Genomic DNA, 16008 nt, shown 5'->3' with positions numbered 1-16008 from the left:
CGTATGTAAAAATAATAAAGGTACGGAAAATTTTTTTTTATTTTTAGTGGGAAAAAAAAATTGAAAAACATGAGAATATATTTGTTGGTAACATAAATAAAGAGGTGTACAGAGAGAATAAAATATGTTTATTATTTATTTCAAATATATGAAAATATATGAAATTATATGAAAATAATATAATGGAATAAATCGTGGAAATTAAAAGGCAAAAAAATATATATTTAAGAAATAAATATAGGGAAAAATAGTTTTGAAGGAAAAATTTAAACCTATAAAACAGAAGATTGTAAAGAATAAGAATGAATAATGATATATAAAAAGGAAAAATTGTGAATTAAAAAAAAATTATATAAAATTTTATTGATAAATACATGTTTATATACACATAAATGTATATTTTTTGTGTGAGATAAATATGATACTAAGAAAAAATGAGCGAAGCTAAGGATGGTATACAAGTCGAATTATTTCGACTATCCCCTCCGGTACTTAATCATAATATATGGAATTTGTTTAAGATAAAAGAAATCGAACATACAGATTTTGGAAAAAGTGCAAATAATGATGACGTTAGCTTATCTAATGAATTTAGCTTTGGTCTTCCAACAAATTCTAGGAAAATATATTATGGTCAAAATTTTACATCTCAAATTAATATATCAAATAATTTTAAAAGTGATATTCAAATAAGTGAAATAAATCTAGATGTTGTAACAAAAGAAAATATGTTTAATATTCATAAAAAAAACGAAGACATAAATATTCCTCCTACCGGGTTTTTTAATTTCATAACCTCTTTTGTCGTTAACTTCTTGGACATATTTGTGTAGGACTGAATAGAATAAATATAAAAATAGGAATGCATAATCGTCTACATTATTGTATTTATTTATTTATTTGGATACGTGGAGAATTGCGTATAATATGTTACAACCTATTTTCAAATATGAAAAGCATCTCTTCTTAATGAGTATGAGAAGAATGGTGCTATAATTTAATATATTTTTTACTATATAATTTAATTTTATTTTTTTTTTAACTCGTAGAATACATTGCACAGTAGATTATTTTGTAGAAAATGAACCACAAAAAATAAGGAAGGAGTTTAATTTTATAAGTATGGATCCTTTTTGTATAAAAAGTGTTATATTACAGAAAATGGATAAATTATATATCGAATTGAGATTGAAAAATTTAGAAGATAATAATATAATGGTAAATGATATAAGATTAAAAGATATATGTTATGAGACAATAAAAAATGAAGAAGGGGGGTTTAAAACTCATAATGGGTTACATTATTTTAAAAAGAATGATGAATATTCCATGATATTTTGTGTAAATGATGAAAAAAGCAAATTAAATATTTTAAATAAAGAAAAGGATGAAAATATAACTAATATAGAAATAATATATTTTTCAAATGATGGTGGAAAAGGAATAAATACTATGCATTTTTTAAAAAAATGTATGATAACAGATAATCTTCGAATATATTTACTTGAATCAGAAAATCCATTTTATTTAATAAATAAAATATATAAATTTGAAATTGTATTTGAAAATAATACAAATGAGAATATATTAATAGAAATACTAATTCACAACAATTTTAATATTCATGTTGTTAATAACTTTGTTAAAGCTCATACAATCGAAGGGAAAAAAAAGGTATCTCATTTTTTTGATGTTTTGTTTATTAATCCTGGAATTCATTTTTTTAATAAAATCACAATATATAATAAAAAAACGAAAAAAAAAATAGACTATATTAAACTATTTAAATTATTTGTTAAATAACGTGTTAATTTTATACACACTTAATGCTAGCGTGCGCACGTGCGTATATATGCATGTGTAAAATAACAGTGTAGAAAAAGTTATTAATATATAATGATATACAAAAAAACGATATAAAAATGATAGTTTCGAGTACAAAGGGTATTTAAAATTGTGATAAAAAAAAGGGGGGAAATAAAGCAATATAGACTAAGTGAACGAAATAGGATTTACATTAATAGGTTAAAAAATGTTCTAAAAAAAAACAGGGCAGTTTTATTTTTTTCCATTTTGTGCTAAAACAAAATTTGCAGCATTTCCAACAATTAAATTAATTCGTCGAACTTTTGGTTCATCTTTATTAGATTGTGAAATTTCTCCATCAGATTCATCTTCACTAGATGTGTAATCATTTAACTCATCTTTATTTAAAAAATTTACTTCATCGTAATATATGTTTTCAAAATAATTTTCATCAAATGTTAAATCATTACATTTTTTACCAAAATAATAATTTTTATATGATTTAACATTTCCTAATTCTTTTTTATCAAAATAATAAAAACTAACATATCCATCTGAACTTGAGCATGCGCATATGTTTCCTAAATTATTCCATGATATATCTGTAATGGGACATAAATGAATATTTTTTACTATACTAAATGGCATATCTAAAATTTCACTATCATAAAAATATACACTTCCATCAAATGTTCCCAATGCATATATATATCTTTCTTCTTTTTTATCTTTATTTTCACATAATGCATCTAAATCATTTTGTTTATCTTCATTTATGTTATCAATGTTATTACTTTTGTTATTGTCATTGTTTGGTGATTGATCTTTTTGTTCTGTTTTTTTTGTTTCTTCTTCTTTTGCTTCATCTTTGGTATTGTCATTTTCCACATCCTTTTCTTCACCGTCCCTGTCCTCTTCATCTTCTTCCATTTCTGCATCTTCAAATTCGTTTTTTACTGTTTTGGGCTCTCCTGGGTTATCTGCATTATTAGATAAAGGATAATCAGATGGATAATCTTTCACTGATTCATTAGTGTAATCAGACTGGTCACTGATATCTGAAATAGTGCTACTTATGTTGTCGCATTCATTATTTTGCACCTCCTTATCATTAAATAATAATGTTTTTTCATAATTTAATTTCAATAGGTGATTGTAATTTTTTAATTCAGCAAGAATTGAAGATTCTTCAAATGATTTTCTTTTCTTATTAGGTTGATTCGATTCCTTTTCTGTATCTAAACAATTTTCCAATAAATGTTTATAGCATTTTTTTAATATATTTTCTTGTGTTCTTAATTTATATGTGTTATAATTAAATTTTGCTACTAGAAAATGGCTAGTTTGAGAGAAAACAGTAAAAAAAGGAATATTATATTTAATAAATAAATTTTTATGATATATATAAAAGCAACTATAAGCTTTTATTTGATAATTTGTTTTGGTATTATCATCATTTTTGTTATTTTTTTCAACTTGTTCAAATTGAATTCCACTAGGGGCTATTAGATAATCGCCACTTGGTGAAAAGTCTATACGTCTAAAAAATGATGGTAACATTTCTTCACTTGAAAATAAACATCTTTTTAGTTTTTTTTCCTCCTCTTCTTCTTCGTGATCTTCTTCTAAATGTTCGTCTTTTTTTTTTAAAAACATTTTTTTATTTTCATCATATTCTTCTATTCTATTTTTTTCTAATAAAAACTGATCTCTTCTTTCTTTATCATCATTTGGGCTAGTATTTGAATTATTATTTGTATTTTCAAGACTTTGCTTTTCTTCTTTTTTATATGAATTATTATAATCATTTTTTTCAGTATTCTTTTCATTGTATTCATATTCGTTATACGAAATATATGATGTGGATTTTTTTTCGAGTTGATCGGTTTTAATATTTTTTATAGAGTTTTCAAGTTTCCAAGATTTCCCATCAACTTTTTTTTTCCAGATTTTAAGAGTTTGATCAGCACTAAGAGATGCTAATATTTCACTATTGATGTCTAATGATATACCTTGAATAATTCCTGTATGTCCTTCTAAAACTTTAACTTTACATGATGAATTTTTAACAAATTCAATTATATTAATATTATTATCTTCATTACCTATATATAGCGTATCATTATCAGACCATGTAATGCTATTTATAACACCACTACATCTAAAGGATCCAACAATATTCCACCATTCTTTATAATCAAGAAAACTTGCATCATATCCTAATGGTATATTTTTTGGTTTTTTGCTTTTTTCCCATATATATAAAAATTTATCTTCACCACCACTAGCTAAATATCTACCGTTTTTATTGAAACGAACACAATTAATTTCACCATTATGTCCTATAAATCTACTTAAGCATCTAACTGTTAAATTTTCATTGATATATACCCTCCATATGTGCACAAACTCATCGGCTCCACAAGTAGCTATATTAAGCTTGATAGCTTTTTTTCTTTGAGGACGGGTATCCTTATCTACGAAAAATTTGGGGGTAGCATTATTAAACGAATATTTACTTTGGGAAGAATGTTCGTTATCATTATCTCCATTTGAAATGTCGTTTAATAAATGATTGTTTTTGTTTACACTACTATTTTGATAAATATTATTTATGGTATGATTACTGTTATTTTTATTTACAGAATTTATGGCCTTATCTATTTTTAATGACACATTTTTGTTATCATCGGAAGGCGATATTGTATTATGTTCGTTATCTTCGATATTTTGATCAAAATTATTTATTTCATATTTATTTTCTTTATCTTTTAGAAAAGTTTTAAATCGTTCATATTTTTTATGTAGCTTTTTTACACTATAATAATTTGGGTATGGTTGTATGTCTACTGAATAAATTCGGTCGCTTCTTTTATTATCTTTGCTATGCCATAAAATTTGTGGCAAATAAACGTGTGGCATTTTTCTTATTAAAAAAATACAAAAAAAAAAAGAAGACGAAAAGCAAAAGAAGGTGAATGAAAGATCAGTTAATGCAAAACAAACGAAAAATTAACAAAAAATTAATAAAAACAAGGTGAATGGAATAAGAATAAAAAATAAAAATAATATTAATATGGGAAGGATAGGATTACGATAAAAGAGGAAATACAAGGAAATCAATATGGGATTATCATAAATACGTCAAATAATGAAATGATTAAAAGAAATATAAAAAATAAAATAAAAAATAAATTAAAGGAGCATACAAAGCTGGCTGTAAAATTAAGTGTTTTTATTTTTTAAAGAAAATATAAATAAGCCAATTATTTGTTTATATTTATAACCAATTTGCTTTGATAATATGTCAAAAATTGAATTCCACTGTATATATTATATATACATATGTGTAATGTGCATATTTAAATTTTAAAAAAAGGAACAATGCTACTGGAATTGCAGAACAGTAAATGTGTAATTCGAAATACTTAATATTTTCAAATTGGTGTTTTAATACGAAAACGAAATAAAATATATAATATATACAAAACTAATATATACGGGCAAACGAGAAAAAATTTGTGTCATAAGCTCGCTCAATATATAAATAAATATTCATAAATGTAATATATATGATGATAAAAATATTTTAAAAAATATATATAGTTATATCATTTGATAAGGTGAAAACAAAAATGTAAAAATATATAAATAAATATTATAATTTCATAGCAATGTCTATCTTAGAAATAATGAAAAAATGAACACATAAAAAACAGGAACAAACTAATTTTAAGTTGTACTTGTGAAAATAAAATGGCAATAAAAATATATTATTATTATTTTTGTTTATAGTATATATATTTTGATCATTTTGTATATATGTCATGCTTATTTATAATATCTTAATTTTATTATATAAGTTAATATCTTCAATTATTCTCCTTATATATTACTTTATCTTTTATGATATAATGATTAAAATAAATATCTATATTAAAAGATATACTAAAAATCATAATTAAAAAAAAAATAAGTATAATGAGAATAATAAAATTATGGGGATTCATAAAAAGGAAATCAGTGCAATATATAATATGTGTTATATAATTACACAATTATGTTTATTTTACTATTTCATTAATATCTTCTTTATATAGCAAATAAATTTGAATAAATACAAAAATGTAAAATATGAAAAAAGTGCGTTTATGAGCCTATCGTTTTTTTTTTTCAAAATACAATAAAAAAATAACAAGTGTAAAATCTGAATGAATGTTGCGTGTCTTAACTAAGAGTGGGGGTATTCCTTTTTTATTTTACTTACAGCATTTTTTTATTTTTTTTCATTTTTAATTTAATATTTGTAAGAGTGTTTCTAAAAAAGAGTTAAGGCATTGTTACAAATGTCACTTTTTATATAAGGTTCAATAAAAAAAAATTATATATATATATATTCATATTAATATCACACACATGTGTGCTTGCTTTCCCTCTTAAAGGATTTTGATTATTTTGTAAATATATTGCTGTGTATATTATTTAAGATATATTTATCACCTGCTTTATAGAAACTAAATATTTTAAGCAAATGGATAGTGCCTACCCTTAAAATATGTATGATCTTTCTCTCTATGTGATATATATGTAGACATATATAATGTGCGCATTAATGATTGTCGTTTTTTTAAAGTAATAATTATTTTGTTTTAAAAACTTGGATAATATTATATAATTCTAAATGAATAAGATTCGTCATATACTATTGCTTTAAAAAATGATGAGAAATATCTGAATTGCTAATATGGATGATGTATCTGTTAATTTTTTTCGCATATAATAAGGGAAAGCCTACATAAGAAAACATAAAATAAGCTATATGTATCAGGGGTATACCTTTTTAATATTTTTTATAGAAGTATTTTGATGAAAAGGCAATATTTGTTAATTTAATTTTCGATATATTATATTTATTTGGTGGTCGATAGATAAATTTCACCCTTTGTCATTATTTCTTTTACTCTTTTGTCGTGCCTTTCTTACGTCACTTATTTTTTCATTTTGTTTTATTTTTCGATTTGAAAAATGGAGAAAAGGAATAGCAACATGTCTGATTACTTAGACTTCTTAGCATTTGCTGTTCATTTATCGAAAAAATATAATTTAAAATTTCAAAAGAAATTATATCAAGATCTTTTAGATAGTTATTTTTATAAAAAAAACCATAAAATAATAAATAACGTATTTATTAATGAGTCTTATTTAAACTATGATGATTTAAATGAGTTATACAAATATACAAAGGACAAATGTAATGAAAATAATTGTGATAATATAATTAAATATGGATATGTTTACTCGTGTTATAAGCTAAAAAAAGAAAAGAGAAAAGACATAGTTTTAATGATCCTAGATGAAGATTTCCTAAAATATAGTTGCAATGATAATATAAGTAATAATTATGATGATAGGTATAAATATTATGAACAAAAAGATATAAAAGTTTATGAAAATAACTTTTATAATGTAAAATGTATGCCAGGTTATAGTATAGGATATTATTTACTCGGTAAAATATATGAAAAAGAGTTAAAGGAAGAATGGTTTGATGAAAGAAAAAAAAAGGTATTAATAGATATATCATTTTATTGTTATTATTTATGTTTTAAATCATGTCCATTTTTAATATGTTCACTTCGAAAGTTATTAATGTTGTATGGAAAGTTTTATTGTAATAATATGTATATGGAAGAAGTAAGAAAAGTTTCAAAATTTTATAATTTTGAAATAGACATATATAAAAAATGGAAAAATCGATCATTAAATCATAATAAGGATGGCGAGGAGGATATGAAAGAAAACTTTGACAATAGTATTATAGAACTTATTGATTTGAAACAAATAAAAGTTATAAATATAAATAATTGTGATTTTATATTATCATTGATTGAAGAAGAAAACATAAATAGGTATTTCTTAGAATGGACAGACCATTTTAAAGATCATGTAAACGAAAATATTTGTAAAGTAAATAATATAATTTCTAAAATTGGTATCAACGATTTAATAGTAATAGGAAAGTTTTATTTTTATTTTTATATAAATAATTTTAAAAGGTGTTTAATGATATTAGAAGAATGGAGAAACGAACCAATTTTTAGTATATGCATTTTTTATATAAAAGGTTTATGTTATTTTTTCCTTCGGAATTATGAAAAGTCTATAATTTTTTTCGAAGTTATTCAAGATATAGACTGTTATTTTACAAAGCATTTACCATTTTTATCAACTTGTTATTGGCACAAAAAGGATATAGAAAAAATCGAGTATATTTTAACAGACTATCCAAAGAGAAAACTAAATGAGCATTTTCTTTGCGTTATAGGAAATTATTTTTCTTTAAAAAATAAGAAAGAAATTGCAGCTAGTTTTTTTCGAAAAGCAATACAATTAAATATATATTATGAATACTCATATATTCTTTATTCTTGTGAAACAAAATATTTAGGGGAAACCCAAAAATCAGCTTTAGCTTTGGCAAAATGTCTTAAAATAAATCCATGTAACTTTAAAGCGCATTTATTATTAAGTATTATATTATTTGAAGAACGAAGCTTTGAATTGTGCAATTTTCATTTAAGCTTATGTCTAAAACTAAACAATACAGATGGGCTTATATGCTTATATTTAGCTTCAATATATAATTACAGTGGAAAATATGAAAGTGCATTACTTTGTTTAAAGCATGCAGAAGAAAACATTTATAATAAAATTGAGCTATTCATAATGCAAGGTATAATATTTTTAAAAATAAAGAGAAATGTAGACGCATTGAACAGTTTTTTAAAAGCTCAAAAAATAAATCCCAAATGTAATTATATAAACACGCTTGTAGCATTCACATTAGTTCTAGAAAACAAATTCGAAACCGCAAAAAAAATAATAAAAGAAATGATCCTTGAAAGTTCACAGGATGTCAACAAAAATATGTTGAAATATATTTATAAATGCTGTGATTTAAAAACTGCTTCCTCGGATTGCGTGTTAAATAAAATCGAGCATTTTCTTATGGACAGAAATTTTCGAGATATATATGCTTTTGAGAATTCGTTATTAGAATAATGGCAACCTTTTGAATGCAGGAAAAATATAAATGTTATAAAAAAATATTAGAAAAAAGTAAAACAATATGGAATGAAGCTAACAACAAATTTGATCTCATAAGAGTGTTTATTCGTTGTATGCATGTAAATATATAGAGAGACGGATTATTTATTAGGAATTACAAAAATATATATTCTTATTATAATCGGATTTTTTTAAGTTCAATTGATAGAGGCCATATGAAAATAATTAATTCGACCATGTAATATATAATTTTATTTTTCGAATGTTTTGAAATTGTTTTATTTGATGCGTTGTAGTCTATATGGAATCGCTATTCATAATAAAATTTTACCATCATGACAATTAAAAGAAATATATATTTTATATAATTTATGAAACCAAATATAACTATTTATTAATGAAATACATAGTTATTCGGTTACACTTATTTCTTTAACAGTAACTTTATTTTTTTACGTTTGATTTTATTTTTTTTAAATTAGGCGAAATAAAAGAAAGTAAAAGTATAATAATCATAAAATGAGTATTGAGAAAAATCATTTTTTTTTATAATGTTGAGATGGTGATACATATTTGTAATTTCATAGTAACCATACAAATGCTATTTAAAAAAATGATAGATGCATGTGTCTATGCATTTCGCCAGAAAAAATATAAAGGGAGAATATAAAAATAAAGAAATATAAATATGAAACAATAATTCTATAAATGGAAAAGAGGAAAAATAAACCTTCAAAAATGTGTAAAATTTTAAATAATTTTTATAAATAGAGGTGCATTCCTTTAAGTCTTTTACTTAGGACAAATTTAATTTGCATAATATAAATTCGAGATATGGATATTTTATATAATTAAAAAGAAAAATACTTAGCATGACTAATAACACTATTATATAGATGAAAACAATTTTCTTATGCATGTTTCTAAGTTTATGAAAATGTCATAATTTTTAAAATGTGTTATTATTTATTATAAGAAATATTTGGGTGCTTTAACTTATAAATTATTATATTTACGATGGAAAATGTCTTATCGAAAATTTTGGAGTTCCTTATTAAATTTTATCAATGGCATATTAAAAAAAATATATATAATTATTTAATATTTATGGCACACGCTTCATACCATATGCTTTTATTTTACATGTATATTTTCCAAAATAAAAAAATACAAAATATAGTGAATTATTTGCACATATTTTTTTAATTATGTATATAGTTTTAAGTTTTACAACAGCACCATAATTGCAGAGTGGTGTAAATACGAGTTTATATTATGAAAGTATTTGTTTCATTGTTATTTTTGAAAAAGGCAAAAAAAATGCATAGTAAAAAAAAAATTGGGATATGCAGTGATTAATGCATAGGATTTAACCCAAATGTGCTGTGCAAGAATAAATCAGTTGTTTATTAATTAAGTACATTTATGCATACATAGTGCAAAGATATAAAAAATATATAATTTTTTGAAATAGACAGATTTATTTGATAATTTTATAATTATTTATAAAATTTTAAATATAAAATCGAGGTTTAAGAGTTATAATGTTAAATAGTAACACATTGTGTATATTCATTATTATACATGTGTATATATAGAAAAAATCTCTAAATAAAAAATATTTTTTATATATTCTTTAAAAAAACATTATAATTGATATTTTAATCTGTTCATTATGAATTAGTAATTTTTTTTAATTTTATTTGAACTTTAATAGAAGATATAATTTTGTACGTTGATAATATTAAAAAATATTTAGTTTGTGAAATTTTACAAAGTGAAGACAAAATTTCTTGAAAACAATTAGTTATTATTATTTTATATATTTTTTTTTATTTGCACCGCATATATTTTTATATAAAACGAAGTGAAGACAAAATGAATACAAAACATATTATATATTTATTATTTTCCTTTTTTTTCTGCCATGTTGCTTATGGAGATAAGTGCGCAGAACCTCTTACAAGTCTTAATTTCGAAAATTTTACATTGTTTCATATGCTTAAAGTTCATGATGATAAAGACGAGAAATTAGCTACATGGATTCATTTTTTTTTTAATCAATTTCGTGGCACTGATCATGCTGTGGGGTATATGCGCCAACTAAATATAAATATTATAAATCAAGAAGATCAAGCATGCTTTATAAGAGCATTTAATATATACCTGCTTCATAAGCTTTCTTATCACACTAAATGCGTAATAAATAACGGAGAAAAGAATTATTATGAAAAAAGATATGATATTATAAAACAATATTGCACAGATTTCATTGAGGTAGTAAACACACCATCACTTCATAAATATTTCGATACTATAATTACAAGAAAAATAGGAGTTGAAGAAATAGAAGAAGATCTTGGTATCATAAAAGGTATGATAAAGAAAGCGACTTTGGAAGATCCTGCAAAGTTTACAGCTGATCCTATGAAAGCTTTAACCGCTATTAAAATGGTTGAAAATGTTGACGACCCATCCATAAATCCTGTAAAGTTAGCTATCCGTGATTACCAATTATTAGCTATATTAAGTTTGAAAAATCATTATTACAATTCAAATGTCACTAGCCCCATACTAGATGTTCGAAGAGATATTGATAGCAAAGTACGCTTATGGTTTAGAAAACGTAGTAAATTATTTCCTTTATATCTTGATTCTTCAATGATGTTCGGATCTTTTCAATGTCATGTGAATGGTAAAACCTATTATGAAACCCCCGACTATTTCGTTCACGGATTTTTTTCAGCTATTAAAGAAAAAATGACGAAAATATACATACGCTTTTTGAGCAATTTTAACAATGCAGTAGAAAAAAAATCATATAAAATAGAATCATTAAAAGGTATAAGATATTTAAAAAGTCTTTTCCTAAGAAAAACCTTCCCAAATTTTGTAAGACTGCATGTTGACTACATGGAAACCGAATTAAGCTTCTTAAGAGAAACTTTTCTTGATATGTATGATAATACTATAAATTGTTACGCCACTAAATATGCTAATAAAGCTGGTGCTAATTTTATAGATTCTAAGATGATTCCTGATTGATAGTTATAATTTTTTTTATCAATAAATATGAGTTATTAGTTTTTATTTTTTATGTAGTAGTTATATATATATTTTTTGCTTTGGGTTTTATTATTATTATATTTTTTTATTGATAATATGCTATTTAATTTATTAGAAAAATATTTGTATAAATTTGTGAAATATATCTTATAAACATTTTTAATAATAAATTATAACATATCTAATATTTATAATTTGTTTCAAATATACACATGACTTGTTAAACATGGGGAAATATGGAAATTTGATTGGATATAATTTATATTTCCTTTATTTTATATCCATATTTTTAGTTGAAGATTTTTTTAGACATTCAAAGGTATACTGGCAAAGGGTAATATATTTCCCCCTTGCATCATTTGATAACGATTTAGTAAATTTTAAGCATTATTTAAAGTTTTTAAAAAATATTAAGTTCATGTAGAACCGATAATAATTATATTATTATAATTGTTAAAATGACAAGAATGTGAGAAATAAAATAATCATAATACATCCGTTTAAAAAATGTATCATAAGCATACATTATTAGGTATGGACATGCTTTTAGAATATTTTTTAAAATAATGTATGATATTTTTTAATTAAAAAATGGGAAATACATATATAAATATACGTAAACAATATATTGTTTATTATTCGATTGCGGAAATTTACTTTCTTTGTACTAAAAAGTATTAAACTATTATTATTGTCAAATAATTAAAGATAGATATTTTGAGTTGGTGTTTGAATTCAATTGTGATTAGATAACCACAATGTTTATCGTTATGTTTGAAACATAGACAATTTTTATAATTTGTATATTAGGTATACATCGTTTTATTATGATTTAAAAAGGATTATATCTAACTTTACATTAAATAACATTTTATAATTTTATGCCCTCGTTATTTTTTTTAAATTTATTTTCGGTTCTATTAGCCAATTTGGTATATTGGCGCGAATGACATTGTTTGTTCTATTGGATCGGAGTGGTTGTAGTGTTCTGTTTGCATCATCCATGCTGCTGGCTCTTGATTTTTTATTTCTTCTGCTGCCTCTGTTTTTTTGATTTCTTCTGCTGACTCTGGTTTTTTGATTTCTCCTGTTGGTTCTGGTTTTTTTATTTCTCCTGTTGGCTCTTGTTTTTTAATTTCTCCTGTTGGCTCTGGTTTTTTGATTTCTCCTGCTAATTCTGGATTTTTGATTTCTCCTGCTGATTCTGGTTTTTTGATTTCTTCTGCTGACTCTGGTTTTTTGATTTCTCCTGTTGGCTCTTGTTTTTTAATTTCTCCTGTTGATTCTGGTTTTTTGGTCTGCTCTTTTCTTTCTTCGTGTTTTTTTCTTTCTTTTCTGTCTCTTAGGCTGTGTCTTTCTTCGTGTTCTTTTCTTTCTTTTCTGTCTCTTATGCCGTGTTTTTCTTCGTGTTCTTTTTTTTCTTTTTTGCCTCTTATGCCGTGTCTTTCTTCGTGTTCTTTTATTCTTTGTCCTTCTTCATTTTCGTTTATTTCATTTATTCTTTGTCCTTCTTCATTTTCGTTTATTTCTTTTATCCTTTGTCTTCTCTCGTGTTCTTTTTTTTCTTTTATCCTTTGTCTTGCTTTTCTGTCTTTTATGCTTTGTCCTTCTTCATTTTCGTTTATTTCTTTTATCCTTTGTCTTGCTTTTCTGTCTTTCATGATTTGTCCTTCGTTTTCGTTTATTTCTTTTATCCTTTGTCTTCTCTCGTGTTCTTTTTTTTCTTTTATCCTTTGTCTTTCTTCGTGTTCTTTTCCTTCTTTTATCATTTGTCTTTCTTCATGTTCTTTTCTTTCTTTTATCCTTTGTCTTTCTTCGTGTTCTTTTCTTTCTTTTTTTTTTTTTTTTTCTTTTTTTTCGGTTTTTTCTTTTTTCTTTTTTTTTTTTTTTTTAAATTTATCCTAATAAAAAAATAAGAAAAGCAAAATATGTATATATAAATGCATATATATAGAATTATACTTAAGTATTATAGATTTTAAATTATTTTATTTATTGTTACCATTATAGATGATAAATCGGTATATTGAACAGCATATAATAAAGAAAGGCCAACAATAACAGTAAATAATGTTATTAGCATTCTTCCGCGAAATATTCTTCCAACTTCATTGACATAGGTAAGAAAGAATTGAAATTTATATAAAGGGGATATCCAGTTACCATGTGGGCTGATGTCATATTGTGGCAAAAATAATTTAGGCTGCTTTGGGGGTTGTACTTGCACTGCATGTTCCTCTTTATTATTGATAGCATTTAGTTGTTCTGTCTTCGCATTTTGCTCTTGTAATTTGGCTAATAAACCTAATGTGTTTAAAAAATTAACAAACCCTTGATCCTTAAGCATTTCATCAACGCTTTCAGGCATTTCTACTGGATTTTGTGAATCGGCACTTGTAGTTGGCATATCATAATTTTGAGTACTAGTTGATGGTTGGGCATCATAAGCAGGATCAGTTGCAGTGTTTACACTAGGACCGGGATCAGCTCCAATAACGGGTATTGGATTTGCCTCAGGTAATTTTGGAAGTTCTTCAACGAGCATCGTGTTTAATAATGGATTGTGATATTGAGAGCTTTGTTCGGTATTTGCAGATTTATTTTCAGTATCTTCAGATTTCTTTTTTTTATTTAAAGACTTATTTTCAGTATCTTCAGATTTATTTTCGGTATTTAAAGGGTTTTTGTTGAATTCGGGATTGAATGTATTAGTATCTAAAAGAGGGTTGTTAGATTCGGGATTGAATGTATCAATAGATGTATGCAATGTATTTTGTGGTTTTGTTAAAAATGGATCTAATAATATATTTGGAGAAACTGTTTCAGGAGTATCAGTTGATATTTTAGTATCCATTTTTACATTATTTTATTGTTTTTATTTTTACATAAAAACTCTAATTAGTTATAATACATTGGCCAGCGGACTATATTTAAAAGGTATACAATATACAATAACAATAATAGCTTAATAAGCTTATAAGAACAAACTAATTGATACTACACACCTCCTTAGAGATTGTATTTTTAATAGTTGCTTCAGTAATGCATACTATTCTTTAATTAAATAATATATGTAGTACTATTTTTCTAAGTATAATTATATAAATTATGTATATAATGTATATTATGTCTGTCAAATGTAAAAAATAGCATTTTACTAATTTCACATTTAATAATTAATGGTATTAAAAATGAATATATATTAAAAATTTACATAAAATATGTGCTTACAGTTTCTTATTGGTGACTTAATTAAAGAGTAGCTTTAAAAATTAAGAAACTATATTAATTAAATTATAAATTATTTAAAAAATAATTTTAAGGATATAGGATTGCAATTCATAATTAATTTATAGATCACAATAACTAAAAAAATTATTATAAAATTGACGTATACTGAATATATAATAATATCTATCATATACTCTCATGTTGCCTTTAAAAATGGAAGAATATGTAATAATTGATAAAAAATTTTATTAATTATATTGATTTTTTTATTTAAAAAATTGGTTAGAGGCAGTTTTCTTTATAGAAAAAAAAAATATGTGCAAAAAATTATATGCATTTATTTATAATTTATTTAACACATGAGATGCATCTATTTTATATTTGTTCAAAAATAGCACACATAATAAAAAAACTATATTAAATTAAAGCCAGAACAAATTGATATTTAGTGCTATTTTTATTGTGTATTTAAAAGTATTTAGTGTATAAAAAAATGAATAAGCCGGATACTAGTTATAAAAAAGATATATGCATTTTTATTGTCGGTTCATTGCCAAATTTAAAATATTGAATATATATATATTTATTTATAAATATGTTTCTATCCTTTTAGAGGATACAGATAATATTTTTATAATTTATCTTATTGTATTTAAAAATATATATACAAACTATTTTAATTAACATATAATAAATATATAATTAAGAGAATGCATATATATTTAAAGTTTATTCTATATAATTATAGGTTTAAGGTTTGTAGCTATATTTTATTTTTACATATTTATTGCACGTTTTAAAAGGTTAAATAATTTTAATATATATATATCATTTGGA

General features: G+C 23.5%; 5 protein-coding genes across 5 annotated transcripts; 3 read left to right on the top strand and 2 right to left on the bottom strand.

Moving 5' to 3' along the window:
* Positions 1-434: 434 nt before the first annotated feature.
* PCHAS_1101400 (conserved protein, unknown function) lies at positions 435-1803 on the top strand (the record flags this gene model as incomplete). The annotated part of the gene is made up of 2 exons (XM_016798506.1): positions 435-829; positions 1050-1803. The coding sequence occupies 2 exons, from the start codon at positions 435-437 to the stop codon at positions 1801-1803; spliced, it is 1149 nt and encodes a 382-aa protein (XP_016653902.1).
* Positions 1804-2058: 255 nt separating this feature from the next.
* Positions 2059-4728, bottom strand: PCHAS_1101300 (chromatin assembly factor 1 subunit A, putative; the record flags this gene model as incomplete). The annotated part of the gene is made up of 1 exon (XM_739250.2): positions 2059-4728. One exon carries the CDS (start codon positions 4726-4728, stop codon positions 2059-2061), a length of 2670 nt encoding a protein of 889 aa, XP_744343.2.
* Positions 4729-6831: 2103 nt separating this feature from the next.
* Positions 6832-8868, top strand: PCHAS_1101200 (anaphase-promoting complex subunit 3, putative; the record flags this gene model as incomplete). Its single annotated transcript, XM_016798505.1, has 1 exon — positions 6832-8868. One exon carries the CDS (start codon positions 6832-6834, stop codon positions 8866-8868), a length of 2037 nt encoding a protein of 678 aa, XP_016653901.1.
* Positions 8869-10752: 1884 nt separating this feature from the next.
* On the top strand, positions 10753-11919 carry PCHAS_1101100 (rhoptry-associated protein 2/3, putative; the record flags this gene model as incomplete). Its single annotated transcript, XM_738237.1, has 1 exon — positions 10753-11919. The coding sequence occupies one exon, from the start codon at positions 10753-10755 to the stop codon at positions 11917-11919; it is 1167 nt and encodes a 388-aa protein (XP_743330.1).
* A 941-nt stretch (positions 11920-12860) lies between these two features.
* PCHAS_1101000 (skeleton-binding protein 1, putative) lies at positions 12861-14794 on the bottom strand (the record flags this gene model as incomplete). The annotated part of the gene is made up of 2 exons (XM_016798504.1): positions 12861-13841; positions 13943-14794. 2 exons carry the CDS (start codon positions 14792-14794, stop codon positions 12861-12863), a joined length of 1833 nt encoding a protein of 610 aa, XP_016653900.1.
* Between the last annotated feature and the right edge of the window lie 1214 nt (positions 14795-16008).

The sequence above is a fragment of the Plasmodium chabaudi genome (genome assembly GCF_900002335.3).
Source record: "Plasmodium chabaudi chabaudi strain AS genome assembly, chromosome: 11".
Classification (NCBI taxonomy): Eukaryota; Apicomplexa; class Aconoidasida; order Haemosporida; family Plasmodiidae; genus Plasmodium; species Plasmodium chabaudi.
Note: the sequence above shows the minus strand (reverse complement) of the source record. Positions and strands in the feature narration are given on the sequence as shown.